Source organism: Hyperolius riggenbachi, chromosome 5 (genome assembly GCF_040937935.1).
Source record: "Hyperolius riggenbachi isolate aHypRig1 chromosome 5, aHypRig1.pri, whole genome shotgun sequence".
NCBI classification, from domain to species: Eukaryota; Metazoa; Chordata; class Amphibia; order Anura; family Hyperoliidae; genus Hyperolius; species Hyperolius riggenbachi.
Genome location: NC_090650.1, coordinates 52,062,445 through 52,082,120, shown reverse-complemented (window position 1 = coordinate 52,082,120; position 19,676 = coordinate 52,062,445). Strand labels below are relative to the sequence as shown.

Here is a 19,676-nt window from a genome sequence, read left to right as displayed (position 1 = left end):
CTAGTCAGAATTGTTTAAATCCTTTTTAGGGAATATCTTTATAAAGAATCAGCCTTGCTGAGAATTCCCTATGAAGAGATGGACTAGTCCAAAACCTGTCACTTCTGTCAGATTTCTACTACCTACTGTAAGTGACAGCAACATAGGGGAAAAGTAATTTATGGCTCATTTTACTCTGGAAGAAATGTACTTCTTATTTGTATGTTTGCACATATTTGAAATTTTACAGTATCCCTGAGAATCCCCTATAAAGAGATGGACTAGTCCAAAACCTGTCACTTCTGTCAGATTTCTACTACCTACTGTAAGTGACAGCAACATAGGAGTAAAGTAATTTATGGCTCATTTTACTTTGGAGAAAATGTACTTTTTATTTATATATGTTTGCATATATTTAAAAATGTACAGTTTTTCACTCTAGTGACTCTTTAAAGGGAACCAAAGAGGAAGGAGAATTAAAAAAAGAAAAAGATTTCATACATACCTGGGGCTTCCTCCAGCCCCATAAGCCTGGATCGCTCCCACGCCGCAATCCTCCGCTTCCTGGATCCGCCGGTACCGGGTCCCATCACTTCCGGCGGACGCGGCCAATTGTTCAAATGATCAGGGGCTCCCTCCATATCCTTACGCATGCGGCTGCGCAGTACGCAGCCGCACGTGTAAGGGTATCCCGGGAGCCTCTGTGATGCGGACAATTGGCCGCGTGCTTCCGCCGACTGGCTGAAAGTACGGGACCCGGTACCGGCGGATCCAGGAAGCGGAGGACGGCGGCGAGGGAGCGATCCAGGCTTATGGGGCTGGAGGAAGCCCCAGGTATGTATAAAATCTTTTAGCTTCTTAATATGTGGTTCTCTTTAACCACTTCAGCGCTCAGTCGTGTTTCACTTTATGCATCCAAGCAATTTTCACCTCCCATTCATTTGCCTATAATTTTATCACTACTTATCACAATTAACTGATCTATATCTTGTTTTTTCCGCCACCAATTAGGCTTTCTTTGAGCTACTTTACTGTAAATGCATTTTAACAGGAAAAATAAGGAAAAAAAACGGAAAAAAATAATTATTTTTCAGTTTTCGGCCATTCTAGTTTTAAAATAATACATGCCTCCATAATTAAAACCCACGTATTGTATTTGTCTAATAGTCCCGGATATTACTCCGTTTAAATTATGTCCCTATCACAATATATGGCAATAATATTTTATTTGGAAATAAAAGTGCATTTTTTCCGTTTTGCATCCATCACTATTTACAAGTTTATAATAAAAAAAAATAGAAATATTTCATCTTTACATGGATATTTAAAAAGTTTAAACCCTTAGGTAAATATTTTTTTCTTTTTTTATTGTAATGTGTTTTTTTTTTTTTTTTTAAACATTTTATTTGGGTATTTTTGGGAGGGTGGGATGTAAATAGTAATTTTTTTATGTAAATATGTGTGTTGTTTTTTTTTGTAAATGTAGATGTAGTTTTACTATTTGGCCACAAAATGGCAACCATGAGTTTGTTTACATTATGTCACTCTAAGCGTAACATGTACACTTAGAGGGACGTAGGGAGGATGTAAGAGGCAGAAAGAGCGTGGCTTCCAAGTGAAGCCGTCGCTTTTTCTGCTGGGGAAAGGGATCAATGATTACCATGGGCACCATGGTAAGCAGAACCTGCGCTCGAACAACTCACAAGCTGTATGGCAAGGGCTTAAGGCCGCCACCAATTACAAGCCTCCCCCGCAACATGCTACACCCAGCCCCGAATTAGCTGAAGAACTAAGCAAATTCTACCACAGGTTTGAAAAGCAGGCTGAGCCTGGGGGGCACCCGCCACCTCCTCACCCCCCAGCCCCCTTGCACAGCGATCCAGTTGAGGACTCACTCTCTCTGGAAGTGAGGGAGGCAGATGTTCGGCACCTCCTGTCCACGCTAAATGCCAGGAAAAGCCTCGGGACCTGATGGCGTGTCCCCAGCCTGCCTCAAATCTTGTTTGGAGCAACTTGCCCCCATCCTCTCCGCCATCTTCAGCAGGTCACTGACAGAGGGCAGAGTCCCTGCGTGCTTCAAGAGGTCCACCATCATTCCTGTTCCTAAGAAACAAGGCATCTCTGACCTCAACAACTACAGGCCTGTGGCCCTGACGTCCGTTATCATGAAGACCCTAGAGAGAGTGGTCTTATCCACCCTCAAGCTATCCACTCCAGTTCGCCTACAGAGCAAACAGGTCCACTGATGATGCTCTAAACATCTGCCTGGAATACATCTACAACTAGGGGTGGGACGGCGAATCCACGAATCCCTCGAATATTGAGAAATATTCGAGATTCGTGGATTCGAATCCCGACGCAATTTCCCCCTAAACGAATCCGCCGAATCCCGCTGCATCCCCGCACCACCACCGATCCCCCGCTCGTCCTATTCCGACCCCCCCGCACCTCCTCCGCTCGCCGCTTGTATAGCTGTGACCATTGGCTCACCTAACACCTGCCCTGGATTCCCTACCTGCCGCCAGCGCAGAGCCGCAGACCTCTTGTTTCCTCCTCTGTTCCCCCTAGTGATCCGCTTTTGCATCGCGTCATCACTGAAGCGCCGGGCGGGTTACTAGAGGGAACAGTACAGATACAGATGAGGAAACAAGAGGTCTGCGGCGCTGCGCTGGCGGCAGGTAGGGAATCCAGGGCTGGTGTTAGGTGAGCCAATGCTCACATCTATGCAAGGGGCGAGCGGAGGAGGCGCGGGGGGGGGGTCAGAATAGGGCGAGCGGGGGATCGGAAGAGGACGAGCGGGGGATGCAGCGGGATTCGGCGCTGGATCCCCTTGTTAGGTGAGCCGATGCTTTTTTTTTCTTTGTAGGGGGTGAGCAGAGGAGGCGCACAGAGGGAGGGGTACCCTAGCTAGCTACACTGAGGGTCCCTATACCTAACTAGCTACACTGATGGTCCCTATACCTAACTAGCTATACTGAGGGTCCCTATACCTAACTAGCTATACTGAGGGTCCCTATACCTAACTAGCTATACTGCATGCCCCTATACCTAACTAGCTATACTGCATGCCCCTATACCTAACTAGCTATACTGAGGGCCCCTATACCTAACTAGCTATACTGAATGCCCCTATACCTAACTAGCTATACTGAGGGTCCCTATACCTAACTAGCTATACTGAATGCCCCTATACCTAACTAGCTATACTGAGGGCCCCTATCCCTAACTAGCTATACTGAGGGCCCCTATACCTAACTAGCTATACTGAATGCCCCTATACCTAACTAGCTATACTGAGGGTCCCTATACCTAACTAGCTATACTGAGGGTCCCTATACCTAACTAGCTATACTGAGGGTCCCTATACCTAACTAGCTATACTGCATGCCCCTATACCTAACTAGCTATACTGAGGGCCCCTATCCCTAACTAGCTATACTGAGGGCCCCTATACCTAACTAGCTATACTGAATGCCCCTATACCTAACTAGCTATACTGAGGGTCCCTATACCTAACTAGCTATACTGAGGGCCCCTATACCTAACTAGCTATACTGAATGCCCCTATACCTAACTAGCTATACTGCATGCCCCTATACCTAACTAGCTATACTGAGGGCCCCTATACCTAACTAGCTATACTGCATGCCCCTATACCTAACTAGCTATACTGAGGGCCCCTATACCTAACTAGCTATACTGAATGCCCCTATACCTAACTAGCTATACTGAATGCCCCTATACCTAACTAGCTATACTGAGGGTCCCTATACCTAACTAGCTATACTGAATGCCCCTATACCTAGCTGTACTGAGGGTCCCTATACCTAACTAGCTACACTAAATGCCCCTATACCTAACTAGCTATACTGAGGGTCCCTATACCTAACTAGCTATACTGAGGGTCCCTATACCTATCTAGCTACACTGAATGCCCCTATACCTAACTAGCTATATTGAGGGTCCCTATACCTAACTAGCTATACTGAATGCCCCTATACCTAGCTATACTGAAGGCCCCTATACCTAGCTAGCTATACTGAGGTCCCCTATACCAAACTAGCTATACTGAATCCCCTTATACCTAGCTATACTGAATGCCCTTTTACCTAACTAGCTATACTAAGGGCCCCTATACCTAACTAGCTATACTGAATGCCCCTATACCTAACTAGCTATGCTGAATGCCCCTATACCTAACTAGCTATACTGAATGCCCCTATACCTAACTAGCTATACTGAGGGCCCCTATACCTAACTAGCTATACTGAATGCCCTTATACCTAGCTATACTGAATGCCCCTATACCTAACTAGCTATACTGAGGGCCCCTATACCTAACTAGCTATACTGAATGCCCCTATACCTAGCTATACTGAATGCCCCTATACCTAGCTATACTGAATGCCCCTATACCTAGCTATACTGAATGCCCCTATACCTAGCTATACTGAATGCCCCTATACCTAGCTATACTGAATGCCCCTATACCTAGCTATACTGAAGGCACCTACCTAGCTAGCTATACTGAAGGCCCCTACCTAGCTAGCTATACTGAAGGCACCTATGCCTAGCTAGCTATACTGAAGGCACCTATACCTAGCTAGCTATACTGAAGGCACCTATGCCTAGCTAGCTATACTGAAGGCACCTATACCTAGCTAGCTATACTGAAGGCACCTATGCCTAGCTAGCTATACTGAAGGCACCTTTACCTAGCTACCTATAGTGTGAGCACCTAGCCTGCCTACCTATACTGTGGGCAACCATTCCACGGAACGCAGGATTCGTTAGATTCGGGATTCGAAAGGTTCGAGATATTTGAGAACCTTTTTAGATTCGGATTCGTATTCGGATTCGAAGAAATTGTGGATTCGTCCCATCCCTATCTACAACCATCTAGACAGGAAGGATGCGTATGCCAGAGTACTGCTATTAGACTTCAGCTCGGCATTTAACACCATATGCCCACGCACCCTCCAGAATGTTCTGGCTGCACTTGTGGTCCACCCCACCCTACGCCTATGGATCGTTGACTTTCTCTCTAACAGATCCCAAGTTATCAGGCTGGGGAACATCTACTCACGAGAAGTGATAACCAACACAGGGACACCCCAGGGCTGCGTCCTGTCCCCGCTGCTCTTCTCCCTCTACACTAATGATTGCAGATCCACGGTAGACTCTGTCAAAGTCATCAAATTTGCGGATGACACCACCATTGTTGGCCTTGTCACCAAGGACAACATCCAGGAGTACCAGCAGCAGGTAGAAAGACTATGCCACTGGTGCAAGGAGAACAGCCTGGTGCTCAACACGGCCAAAACCGTCGAACTTATAATTGACTTTAGAAAGTCGGCTCCTACCCCTCCTCCCATCTACATCGATGGCACCGAGGTAGCCAGAGTGCCCTGCGCTTGCCTCCTGGGCACCACTATCTCCAATGATCTCAGTTGGAGGGTCAACATCACGTCAACCCAATGGAAAGCCCAGCAGTGACTCTTCTTCCTCCGCCAACTGCGGAAGTTCGGCATGGCGCAGGAGATCCTAACATGCTTTTACACTGCCACCATTGAATTGATCCTCTGCTCCGCCATCTTGGTCTGGTATGTGGGTGCCACCGCCAGCGACAGGCACAAATTACAGAAGATCATTAGGTCGGCGGAGAGGGTGATTGAGAGACCTCTGCCCCCACTTGACCACCTGTATAACACAAGACTGCGAGCCAGGGCACTGAGGATTGCAAGCGACCTCTCTCACCCAGGCCACTGTTTTTTCACCCCACTTCCACTGGGTCGGAGACTCCGGGCCATCCCCACCAAGACCACCAGACACAAGAACTCGTTCTTCCCGATGACCGTTAGCCTCCTGAACTCCCTTAATATTCTACCACCCTCTATCAGCGCCCTACCACCTGCATAGGAGTGGTAGATTTCAGTAGTGTGTGTTTTCGTAAGATGAATACTGAGCCATATGTTTATCTAATGTTGACTGTAGATTTGTGTATGTCTATATTTGAGTATGAGGTATTACTGTCATTCTAATGTTTCTTCCCTGCATTTCTTTCTATGTACTGCTCCATTGTGCCAAACCCAATTCCGGGCTTGACCCAGTCATGCTTGGCGAAATAAAATGATTCTGATTCTGATGTCCCGATTCATTGATTCCCTGGCTAACGAACCGCAGCCCGGGAGTGCACGTGCACACGCGCGATCAGCCGCGGGAGTGCACATGCGGCCTTTTGGACGTATATTATACGTCCAAAAGGCCAAAGTAGTTAAAGGACCTCTGTCGTGAAAATCTTAAAATTTAAAATACATGTAAACATATACAAATAAGAAGTATAGTTTCTTCCAGAGTAAAATGAGACATAAATTACTTTTCTCCTATGTTGCTGACACTTACAGTAAATAGTAGAAATCTGATATTACCATGAAATTTTGGATTAGCCCATCTTCTCAAGGGGAGTTCTCAGTGTTTTCTTTCTTTTTAAAAGCACTTAGTGAATGGCAGTTGCTCCGTCCAACTGCCAAAAAAGTGTGTAGCGAGCAGGGAGGCTGGAAGCATCATGTATAAAACATTTTCAGGGAATGTCTTTATAAAGAATAAAGGCCATGCTGAAAATCTCCCATGAAGAGATGGACTAACCCAAAACCTGTCGGTAATGTCAGATTTCTACTACCCACTGTAAGTGACAGCAAGATAGGGGAAAAGTAATGTATGGCTCATTTTACTCTGGAAGAAATGTACTTCTTATTTGTATGGGTTTTACATTTTAAGATTTTCACGACAGTTCCTCTTTGGTAGACAGGTGCAAGTAAATAAAAAAAAAAAAGATCTACTTACCTGGGGCTTCCTCCAGCCCCTGGCATCCTTTTTGTCCCTCGCCGCAGCTCCAGTGTCCCGGGATCCCCTCCGTTGCAGATGCCAACCTCAGCAGGTCAGTATCTTCTGCACCTGCACGAGTGCACAGTACCTGTGTGCCTGACTACGTGAGAGCAATCGTGAGCAGCTGCTTGGGCAGGCACAGAAAATGCCGACCTGCTGAGGCCGGCATCTGCAATGGAGGGGATCCCGGGACATAACTAGATCTGTTTTTTTTTTATTTGCTCGCACCTGTCCTTTAACCACTTCAGCTGCCTTGCTCCACATATTTACGCCCCTGTAAACTTCACTTCAGGCTTGGGAGTAGATATGCGTACTGTTTACTTATTGCTGCCACTCACAATAATGTGATAAGTAGTGATAAAGTTATTGGCGAATGAATGAGAGGAGCGTGATGTGAAAATTGCTCTGGTCTTGAAGGGGAAAAAAACCTCTGGTACTCAAGTGGTTAAAATCAGCTATACTGCAGCTTCAAGAATGATAGTAGTAGGCTCTTTTCACACTACTACATCTCTGAAACACCTGAGAAAAGGTAGTCGGATACGTTATAGTAGCCGCGCTCCTCGCTGTGTATGAGTGCAGCTGCAGCCGCACGGTAAGCCGGGGACGCAAACACGGCCGTGTGTGGCCGGTAGTCTGGAAGAGGACACATGGAGCCAATGCTGGATCCAGAGGTCTCCCTTCTTCATAGGTAAGTCGTTTTTTAAGTTTTTTTGCATTAGTTTTACTTTGGATTTGCTTTAAATATTGATCAGACGGGTCGTCTGCTCAATTATCGTGTCAAACAAAAAAATCAGCTAGTGTACGGCCACCTAAAGAACCACCACTTCCGCTCTATATATGATCGATATTTCAATCGAAATATCTTTGCCCTCATTTAAGTGGATTTTCATTACGTTCGATGTTTATGTCAAATCTAATGTATCAACTTTTGAAAATTCTAATATTGTATTGCCATCTTTAAATTTGTGCTGATTATTCAGTCCCCACACAGAGAAATGATGACCTATTTAACTTGTAATCACTATCCTGCTAATATAAGTATTTTAACAGCCCCACAAACATTTCAAGGCCAGTAATTCGTTTTTCAGAAGAGCTGTCCCTGAAGTCCTACTTCTTTGACAGTACAGAAGAAGCAGTTTATTAGCTCTTGCAATGAAAAACGTTAAAAAGAACACACAAGCAAGTTCTGAGTAGGATTGGTATTATACAGTATGTTCACATGTTTGTCTCATCAAGCCACATGCCACTTTAGATGCATGAAGAAAAGGAACTCATAGTCGTCCCTAGTAAGCACTCTATTAGACCCGTGTTCTCCTTGCTATTTTGTTTTCTTAATGCTTTCTTATGCCCATGGTTCAATAGTATGGTGTACAAAGACTTTTTAAAAAATAAATGTTAGGTGAGACTGAGTCCGGTTTCACACTGAACGTTGGCAGTAGTGTTCTTTTTTTCCAAAAGAGCACACTGCCAAAAACAGGCCTTCAGGGATTCCCGTGTTAGTAGGCAGTAATCCCCATCTGGCAGCAGGCCAAGCAGGAAGTGACGCTCACTTCCTATTAGCGAATCGATGATGTGCGCGGAAGCGTATTGCTAAAATAAGCTTCCGCACATGCGCAATGCGTAAAACTGTGGCAGTCAGTTTAAAAACATGCACATCGCCATAGACTCGCAGGTGCCGCACGGTAACGTAGGTATTCGCTCGCATTAGATAGGGTACTTCCAGTGCACCGCATGCAATATGAACTATCCCATAGACTTTCTGTAACGATTGTGGAATCGTCTCCGTGGTCAGCGCACCAGACGTGCGCTGACATGGCGGATTTCCTCCACAAGCGTATAAATTTGCAGGAACCCAGCAGTAGGTGCAATGCACCTGCAGAGGGAAATTCCTGACGGCAGGTGGAGCTGTGAAGTGCAGAGGAACAGCTCCTCTGCTCTACCACACACGCCAGACAGGAATTGTACGAAGGGAAGAACCGTAATCGCAAGAGAAGCGATTGAGAGTGAGCACAGAGACAGATTGTGTGTGCGTGCATAAAACTAGTCGCCAACCCGCGACTGTGCACACACCACAGCAGATACGAAGCAGGAACGCGATCGCGAGAGGTGCGATCGCCAGACATGACACAAGGCTACAGCAAGGCGGAGCACGAGAATAGCAAAGGCACAGCAAATCATACAATGAGGAGATACGAAAAATAACAAACGCTAGCTAACCCTGAACACCGCACTCATTTGCAACAGTGCACGCGGTTATGCGCAATCTCCACGTGATAAGCACAATAGAGACAAGCACGCCTAACTAACCATCGACAGACAAACATGAAACAGAGGACGCGAATGCTTGCTTAACGGTTACCTCACCGAGCCTCCAGCAAGCGTCCGTAGCAGACAAGACAGACACATGAAAACAGGGACAAGCGAGAGATAGGATCCACAGCACTAGCGAGAAGCGAGTGCGATCCAGGTACAGAGTAGCAGAACAGAAGGATCCACAGCGCTAGCGAAAAGTGGCTAGCGCGATCCCAGGAGACAGAACAGAAGGATCCACAGCGCCAGCGAAAAGTGGCTAGCGCGATCCGAGGAGACAGAATAGAAGGATTCACAGCGCTAGCGAAAAGTGGCTAGCGCGATCCCAGGAGACAGAACAGAAGAGATAGCTGGTAGCAACCGCTGCACCAGCTATACTCCAAGAACAGAGATCAGAACCATTTCCTGTCCACCACCGCTGGGACAGGACAACAGCAACAGAACAAACAAACAGATAAACAATCCTAACTGCACTTAGGGAATCTGCCTAGCACAGTTTCCAGGAATTACTCTAAGCTGATCTTCAAACCAAGAGCATGGCTGACACCCTCCAGAGTGTTAAACAGGAAGACTCTTTATGACCAGCGAAGCATTGTGGGAAAGACATAGTACTTATAGTACACGCCTCCAATGAATGTGGCCAGGCAATTTGCATGACAACGTATGCAAATTCCTCTGCAAGCACAAGCTGCAAGACTGACAGAAGCTCTTCTTTCCAGAGTCCTGCAGCATGCAAACCTACACAATGGTCAGAAAGCTGCCTGCCTGCACAGAGAGCTGAGCAAATCATCACACTTTCATTACCCTAGCGTTAGGCTGCAGCAAAATGCAGCACCGCACTACGCCAGTCTGAAAGGGCCCTGATAAAGTTTAAACTTTTTTTTCTTTTTTTTTTTAATCTAAAACCTGTTCTATTTCTATATGAAATAAGAGAGAAAATAACTGTGATAAAAAAAAACTTAAAAAAAAAACAAAACTAAAAAGAAAAATAATCCAGCAATACATGTACGGAAACATACATATTTGTGTGATTTGAGACATCACCAATACTGGTACATGTTAAGGTAATCACTGAAAAAGACATCTTGGATATCCTCTCAAACCTTCGCCAGACTACCTGCGATCTGGACCCTGGCCCCACTAAGTTCATGTTGAAATTCCCTGAACTATTTACACCGGCATTCCACAAAATAGTCAACGGCTCCTTACAAGAAGGGTAGAGTGGTTTCCCTCTACTCTGAAAGAAGCAATCGTCAGGCCACTACTCCAGAAACCATCCTTAGACCCAGATGCTCTAAACTAGGGATGCTCAAATTCGGCTTCGGGAGATATCCGGATTTTTGCTATCCGGATATCTCCCAGTAATGCTGTGCAGGCTGAGCGGGGGGGGTCAAGCTTACCTCTCTGACGTCTTCTTCGGTCGTCCCTCGGCGCCTCCCACGATGCGCTCCAAGCGGCGGTCACCTGATTACAAACACTTCCTCCTTCCGGGTTGAAGGAGGAAGTGTTTGTAATCACGTGACGCGCATGGAGCGCATTGTGGGAGGCGCCGAGGGACGACCGAAGAAGACGTCAGAGAGGTAAGCCTAACCCCCCCCGCCCAGCCCGCACAGCATTACTGGGAGATATCCGGATAGCAAAAATCCGGATATCTCCCGAAGCCGAATTTGAGCATCCCTGCTCTAAACAGCTACAGACCTGTCTCAAACCTCCCCTTTCTGGGAAAAGTTATTGAAAAGGCTGTCTACCTCCAACTTGAAGCCTGGCTCTCCAGAAACAACATCCTTGACCCTCATCAATCTGGCTTCAGGAAATATCACAGCTGTCAAACAGCCCTCACCCAGATTTGCAATGATCTGCTCCTTGCAAGAGACAAGGGTTCCATCCTGATTTTGCTCGACCTCTCAGCGGCTTTTCACACAGTCGATCATGAAATCTTGCTCAACAGGCTACAAGAGTACTATGGCATAGATGGCATTGTTCTCCGGTGGTTCAACTCCTTCCTGGCTGGCAGAACACAAAGGGTAGCCTTAGGGCCCTTCCTCTCCAACCCTGTACCACTAAAATACGGTGTAACTCAGGGCGCAATATTATCCCCTTTACTTTTCACCATATACATGCTGCAACTTGGAGAAATCATACAAAAACATGGCCTGACATATCATTGCTATGCTGATGACACCCAGCTATATTTGTCATTCAAACCTGACGTCACAGTCCCTACTCCACAAATAAACGCATGCTTAGCTGAGCTTCAGGAGTGGATGAATAATAATTGGCTAAAACTTAATGCTGACAAAACTGAGGTTCTTGTTATCGAGGGCCAGGGCTCAACAGCAAAGCAGCCCCAGTCTCAACCAACACCGCTAAGGATAGGGAGCTCAGACCTTAACAACTCAGACTGTGTGCGCAGCCTGGGAGTACTGATTGATGGGAAATTAAGCTTCAGGAATCAAATCTCAGCTGTTGTGAAACATTCCTTCTTTCACCTAAGGAATATTGCAAGGATTAAACACCTAATGCCTTCAGAGGATCTTCCAACTCTAGTTCATGCCTTCGTCATATCAAGGTTAGACTACTGCAACGTCCTCTACACAGGCCTGCATAAGAAAGACTTACGCCGCCTGCAATTAGTACAGAATGCCGCCGCAAGGCTGTTAACGAGCCAACCCCACCATTGCCACATAACACCAACCCTGTGCTCACTCCACTGGCTACTGATAAAATGGAGAATTCTGTTTAAGATTGGCTTACTGACATTCAAATCCTTGCACAATCTGGGCCCTGGATACCTGAAGGACTTGTTGCAACTGCATCACACCCCCCACAATCTTAGATCAAAAGGACGTAACACCTTGGTCACCCCCAGAGTCCACCTCAAAACCTTTGGAGACAGAGCCTTTTGTCATGCTGCCCCTACACTTTGGAACTCCCTGCCACACCCAATCAGGACAGCTCCATCCCTGGAAGCATTTAAGTCTAAACTGAAAACCTACCTCTTCAGTCTGGCATTCATGAACATCTGACTATCTCCTCTGTAACCTGTATCTCTGTATCTCCTCTCCCAGCCTGCAACCCTGTATTGATCTGAGACACAACTATGTGCTTTGAGTCCTATGGGAGAAAAGCACTTTACAAATGTTATTGTATTGTGTTCACAACTAAAACAGATAATGCTATCATGGGGCGGTCCCTGCCCTTGTGATCTCACAATCTATGCAAATGTTGTAAAAGTTGATACACTTGCATCAACTCAGAATAATTAGCAGCTCATTGAGCAGTGCTAAGGCCCCATTCAGAAAATTCTGCATGCCCACTCACTGACCATACATTTCAATGGGCCTTTTCACAGAACTACGTTGTAACGGATCACGCTATCCTAACTCACTGCATGCAGGCTTTGAAATAAAGTCTATGTTCAGTCTCCAGTACTGTTCACTTCACACACATTATAACATGTGCGTTCTGCAACACACCATGTTAACCTCCTTGCCGGTTATCCCGAGCTCAGCTCGGGGTAACCTGCGCAGGAGGATTTCTCAGGCCCCGCTGGGCCGATTTGCATAATTTTTTTCCCCTACACGCAGCTAGCACTTTGCCGCGCCGAGCCGCCTCCCCCCCCCAGACCCCTGAGCAGCCTGGCCAATCAGGGCCAGGCAGCGCTGAGGGGTGGATCGGGATTCCCTATGACGTCCCAGCGTCGATGACGTCGGTGACGTCATCCCGCCCCGTCGCCATGGCGACCGGGGAAGCCCAGCAGGAAATCCCGTTCTGAACGGGATTTCCTGCTTACTCCGATCGCCGGAAGCGATCGGAGTGGCTGCAGAGCTGCCACTGCTCAGCGGCTATCATGTAGCGAGCCCTGGGCTCGCTACATGATTTAAAAAAAAAAAATAAAAGTGCTGCGCTGCCTCTTTGCCGGGGGAATTAGACCGGCAAGGAGGTTAATTCAGCCCAATTGCCACTAGTTCAGCATGCTGGAAAGCCAAGCTCAATTGCTATTGTCATGCGCCACTGCAGATGGCAGCATTTTGCTTCTGATTGCTTTGGGTGGCCATTTTCAGGGGCAGTAGAGGTGTGTATACACACTATTCTAAACTTAGTAGAGGCTGCCGGTAGGGGCCATCTTGTATGAGAATCTAGTGTGTGTATCTGCCCCGATGTGACCAAAAAATCCAGAGTGAAGAATTATATTACCTGAGCGCACTTCCCCTCTTATTAGAAAACCGCTCCAATCCCTGCTTCAGGCAACAATCATTTTGCGTGTTCACACTTCCAACTGCTGTTGCCCAACAGTTTGTGGTAGAGACTGTACAGATGGCTGTCTAGCCGGGAGGCTAGCAATGAGTTTTGTCACTATGAAGGTCAGACGACAGAGAGTGCGGAGTTCGGGAGTCGGGCTGCATTCGAGCAAGATGATCTGGCACTCCTGAGGTGGTCTTTAGCAGTCGCCTTGGCAGTGTTTAACCTTACGATAAGTACACACCCACACATGGTGAAGCCTGGCCAAGACTGCCAATAACGATTGCCTCTGCCGAGAATATGGCATGTTTACAGCAGACCCCCAGCCCTTCTTAGCTGCTCAGGCAACAATTCACCTTGTGGATCACTTCCCCTTGTCCTTCCTATTATTGTCCTTACTATTACTTGGCTCTGGCATGACTTCAATCACACCCTTGCCACTCTGCTAGCTCCCATAGCAACAGAACACTTCACTAGCTTACAGGCTAGCCGCCGGTACCACCAAAGCACTGCAATGTAGTCTGAGGAATCAGGTTCAGATCCCCACCACTTGCCTTGTATGTGTGTACAAGGCTTTAAAGTACCCCTGACCTGGTTGCATATACTTTTAAAATTGTCATTTCTTCACAGCACACAGCACCATCATCCCCCTCCAATGTCCCCTATGGCCCCGTTCTGGCAATAATTATGAGCGGGGAGGAAGTAACAGTTCTTCCTCCCCGCTGTGCATCCATAGCTCCACCCCCTCCATCTGCCGCTTTAGTTCCTATCTGATTCATTGCACACAGCATGCAGGGTAGCTGCGATGTGTTCTGGCTTGTGATAATTGGTCGTATATCCTTCCGACCTCAATTACTACAAGCCCATATACAGCACACTCTGCACGCTGTGTGCAATGAATCACATAGGAACTAAAGCGGCAGGTGGAGGGGGCAGAGTTATGGAGGCACAACAGAGAGGAAGAACTGTCGCTTTCTCCCTGCTCATAATCGTTTATAGGGGCACAGGAGGGGGGAGGATAGTGCAGTGTGCTAGTCGCAGCACTAGTAATAGAATAATGTTAAAAGTTTAAGGGGATGAGGGAACCGGGTCAGGGGTACTTTAAAGGATTCCTAACTGAAATAAATCTCCCAGTTTAACTTACTTCTACCAGCTCCCTGTAGTCATTCTTGTCCCTTGCTGTCTTTATGCTACGATCCATTCAGCAGCTGTCCCCTCCGAAAGCTGAATGCACGGCCTTTGCCGTACCCAGGGGCGTAACAATAGACCCTGCAAGGGATGCGGCTGCAGGGATGCCCCATCCTGATAGACTGAAAACCATGGGCAAGGAGAGAAGAAGCTTTCTGCTCTCTGTACCATTGTTCTAATGACTGCATCTGCTCAGCCACTGATAAGGCATCATACAAAGTTTGCAGACAAAGATTTGTAGACAGTCCCTATTTAGTTTGCATCAGGCTCTTGTGTAAAGCGCCCAGCCCCCTTGGTGGGAGGGGGCCCCATGCAAAGATTCGCAGGGGGGCCAATGATTTCTAGTTACGCCCCTGGCCGTGCCCCTCTTTGATCACTCTCCCTTGGTCAAGACTGTTGCAAGCTTGTGCAGTTCATTAAAACTGCAACTGCACATGCATCAAACATGCGATCGAGGAGGCACAGGGTCACGCAGTTGGCCAGTTTTCAGAGGGGCACAGCTGCTGAATGGATCATAGTGGAACAGTAAGGGACCAGAAGGACTACAGGGGGCTGGAAGAAGCCCTAGGTAAGTTAAGGGGAACGTTAACTGAGTTGAAAAAATAAAGTTTCATTGCCTAGGACTTCCCCCAGCCCCCTGCAGACGTCCTGTGCCTGCGCTGTCACCCACCGATCATCCAGTCCTCCGCTGTGCCTCAGTTTTATTTTGAGAGACTGATCAGTCGCTGAGCAATATGCCTGCGCAACTTTGGCCGTGCGCGGCCTCGATCGTGCTCCTGTCCCTGTGGCTGTCTTGCATTTGTGCTGTACGCGTACATACCTACATAGTACTATGCATCATAGTACACGTGCTGCGCAGGCGCAAGATGGCCACAGAAATGGGAGCACGGTCGAGGATGCGCCTGGCCATAGCTGTGCAGGCGCATTGCTGAAAACGAAACTGAGCCATGGCGGGGTACCAGTTGATTGGTGAGTGACGGCATGGCCACAGGACATACACAGGGTGCTGGTGGAAACCCCAGGTAAGTGAATTTTTTTTAAAGGACCACTATTGCGAAAATCGTAACATTTTGAATGCATTTAAACACATACAAATGAGTACAATTCTTCCAGCGTAAAACGAGCCATAAATTACATTTCTTCTATGTTGCTATCACTTACAGCAAGTAGTAGAAATCTGACAGAACTGACAGGTTTTGGACTAGCCCACGTCCTCATGGGGATTGTTTAGTATAAAAAGCCATTAGCAAAAGGCAGTTGCTCCATTCAACCAGCCTGAAAAAGTGTGCAGCAAGCAGGGAGGCTGTCCAGCATCTTTTTACCATTCTTTTTTAAGGAGAGTCTTTATGAAGAATAAAGGCCATGCTGAGAATCCCCTATGGAGAGATGGACTACTCCAAAACCTGTTTCAATAGAGTCAAAAGAAGCGATCGGCACTAAATGCTGGATTGGCAGACTTTGGGGGGGGGGGGGGGGGTCCTTAGCAATTACTCACTGTGCCTCCGGTTGAAGAATTTCACTGTGCAGCAATAGGAGAAAGAGGACCGGGCACCGGCTGAGTTGCAATTGTTCATTTATTTCATCCCATCCAGTGACAGACACCAAAAATCAAGCAACAGGTCTAACAGCTGTTTCGCAAGCTACCACTGCTTGCTTCCTCAGAGACTGTCACTGGATGGGAGTCAAAAACAGAAGTTGGAGGAGCACTCATCCATAGGAAGGAACTGTTGTGTGCCCAAGCCTTGGATCCCTGTATCCTCAGAATCCTCAGTAGTCAAGTGTAGAAAGGAGGCTGGCACCACCAAAAGTAGAAAAGTAAAAAATTAGCTCTTTATTGATCAGTCATTAAAATGACAGCATGGTCAAAAATAAGGCTTTGGCGGCGACAGCCCGCTGTTTCGAGCTGTTATAGCTCTTTCTCAAGCCGAACAGCCCATCACCATCATGGGCTGTTCGGCTTGAGAAAGAGCTATAACAGCTCGAAACAGCGGGCTGTTGCCGCCAAAGCCTTATTTTTGACCATGCTGTCATTTTAATGACTGATCAATAAAGAGCTAATTTTTTACTTTTCTACTTTTGGTGGTGCCAGCCTCCTTTCTACACTTGGTCACTGGATGGGAGGAAATAAATTAGCAATTGCAACTCAGCTGGTGCCCGGTACTCTTTCTCCTACTAGTCCAAAACCTGTTGGTAATGTCAGATGTCTACTACTTAAGGCCCCGTTCACACTTGCGTTTCTCTGCCAAACGGACCGGATGTCCTGACCGACCGGATCCGGATCGGAACCGTACGGTTCTGATCCGGATCCAGTCAGGTTGCATCAGGATGCGATCCGGATCCGTTTGGCAAAATAGAGTAGAAATAAATAAAAATGTAGGGGTCTGGGAGGTCAGCAGAAGGTGCACCTGTGAAATCAGGTCCTCCGCTGTTTAGGCCTCACCTCCACCTCCGACATACTGCCAACAGCTCCAGCACGTTAAAAGTCACTGCTGCTCCACTCCAAAATGCTTGCCCATGTGTCCCCATCCAAAATCGCCGCTAGAATACGCATAGGAAGTGGGGTAGAACGTCAGGTGTTTGTAGCCAGTGTGTTCTGTGCTTCCGTTTCCCATTGGTTTTCTATTTTCGGATGGTGCAGTCAGGCTTCGGTCCGGGTGCGTGGGCCGGATGAGCCGGACCAAAAAATAGCGCATGTTGGAAAAGTGTCCGGAGTCCGGATCCGGTTCGGCTCCGTACTGTATGGAACGGACGCGTGTGAACGTCCGCATAGCCTTTGCAAAGCTATGCCTGTCGTACGTTCCGTTTGTACAGTATACAGTCCGGATCCGATCAAGCGGATCCGGACAGGGAACGCTAATGTGAACCGGGCCTAAGTGATAGGTGAAAAGTCACTTATGGCTCATTTTACTCTGGAAGAAATGTACTTCTTATTTCTATGTTTTTATTAAATTTTATGATTTTCAGGATAGCGGTCCTTTAAAGGGACACTTAAGTCAAACAAAAAAAAAATGAGTTTTACTCACCTGGGGCTTCCAATAGCCTGCTGCAGCTGTCCAGTGCCCTCGCCATCTCCCTCCGATCCTCCTGGCCCCGCCGGCAGCCACTTCCTGTTTCGGTGACAGGAGCTGACAGGCTGGGGACGCGAGTGATTCTTCGCGTTCCTGCAGAGCCGGGACAAGGTCCTCCAGCACCCAAGGCTGAGACACCAAAGTGCGCCCCTCCATCCCTCCCACCCCAGCTGTCACACACTGATTGCTATTAGACTAAGAGGGCCACAGGGCCCGCAACCTCCCCAACACCTTAATATCTAGTTATATGGCTTGCAGTCCCTGCCATGTATCCCCTTTTCTTATTTATTTCTGCTTCAAACACAATTAGGAATGACAGATAAATGAATTCTGCGCCCCCTCCTACACTGCGCCCTGAGGCTGGAGCCTCTCCAGCCTATGCCTCGGCCCGGCCCTGCGTTCCTGGCCACAATAGTGCCATCTATGCTGCTATAGCATATATCATATACCATATAGCAGCATAGAGGGTGCTAATGTGTCTGGTAACGCGAAGAATCACACGCGTCCCCAGCCTGTCAGCTCCTGTCACCGAAACAGGAAGTGGCTGCTGGCGGGGCCAGGAGGATCGGAGGGAGACAGCGAGGGCACCGGAGAGCTGCAGGGGGCTATTAAAAGCCCTAGGTGAGTAAAACTCATTTTTTTTTGTTTGACTTAAGTGTCCCTTTAACTCAGCTAAGCTTCCCTTTAAACTGGGCACATTCGTTTACTTTAGGTTTCCTTTAAGCTAGGTACATACATACAAGGAATATGGACTAGAAGGGATAAGGACTCCTTTCCCTTGGGCGACAGTTCAGGGAAGGATGGTGCTTGGTTCTTGGTTGGCACGTGGGTTTCCAGTCAGAAACGCTCCAAATGCTTTCTGCTGACTTTGCACTTTGAAACATGCCAGTACTGTAAAAAGTCATAATTGTCCCGATCAACATAAAAAACAACTCAGAATTTTTTTTCTAGAAATGTATTTGGTTTTTATTTACTTTCACACTGTATATAAATGTTCTGTGGCAGAAAGGAGTCGCTCCTCTGTCTGACTGTGACTCTGCTGACCACAGCACTTCACCCAGCTCTTGTTTTCATACATAATCATGTGACTAGAGTTACGGGGTGGGCGTGTCTTCAGCTGCCTCTCCTGGAATAGGTTGTCAGAGCCAGCAGGAGGGAAGGCTATTGGTGGCTGTGGAGTTTGACGTCAGGAGAGGGCGCAGCTGGGATTTGAATCGGAGCGGTGGTGGTGGTTGCGGGCTGCCTGTTTTCCACGGTGCCTGCCCGGGGACTGCAGCCGGGATGGGGGACTCGGCTGTGAGCGGGGACCGGAAGTTCACGGTCCCGCATCCGCCCTCCATTGAGGATTTCACCATAGTGAAGCCCATCAGCCGCGGCGCGTTCGGAAAGGTGTATCTGGCCCGGCGGAAGAACAGCAGCGGCAGCAAGCTCTATGCTGTCAAGGTGAGAGGAGGGCCTGCTGGCCAATGAGAAGGATGTAAAGACTGATACATTGTATGCAGGCAGATTGGGTATAAAAGGGGGGTGAAGAGACCAATCAGCTGCGAGAGAAGCTAAATACTACATTTTCACCCATTTCAAAGTGATTGAATTGACTAGAAAAGATGTGTATATATATATATATGTATGTGAAATTTCCCTCTGTGACGGGTTGAATCCATAATTTCTAATTATTGTTGATTTTGTATAGAAGCAATCAGAAAATCGGTCATGAAAAACAATCGGAAATCAGTTTGGACTTGTTGGGAGTTATTGATGTGACTTATCGATCTGATGGGAAATTGCATGGTACTGATCCTTGAAGGGCGACATCAGTTTGGCATGTGTAGAAGCACTTAGGGCCAGTTCATACAGACGCTTGGCGTCCGGGACTCGTCGGTAAACGCTCCCATTCAAGTGAATGGGAGCGTTTACGTCATGCAGTTACCATCCATTTACCGCGTCGTTTCAGCTGACCCTAGAAGCATCATGCGGCTTCTAGGGTCGATTCACCACCGCGTCTTC

The 19,676-nt window shown here is 47.4% G+C and overlaps 1 protein-coding gene across 2 annotated transcripts in view; it reads left to right on the top strand.

Annotated features, from left to right (window-relative positions):
* MASTL (microtubule associated serine/threonine kinase like) overlaps positions 1-19,676 on the top strand; it is a 74,447-nt gene that overhangs the window by 675 nt on the left and 54,096 nt on the right. The window contains exon 1 of one of the 2 annotated variants that reach the window (XM_068235687.1): positions 18,827-19,115. The exons of the other annotated variant lie outside the window; for it this stretch is intronic. Within the exon in view, the coding sequence (XP_068091788.1) occupies positions 18,954-19,115 (162 nt within the window). The 5' untranslated portion in view covers positions 18,827-18,953. Of the gene's footprint in view, positions 1-18,826; positions 19,116-19,676 lie in introns of those variants that run through there. 2 annotated transcript variants of the gene reach the window in all.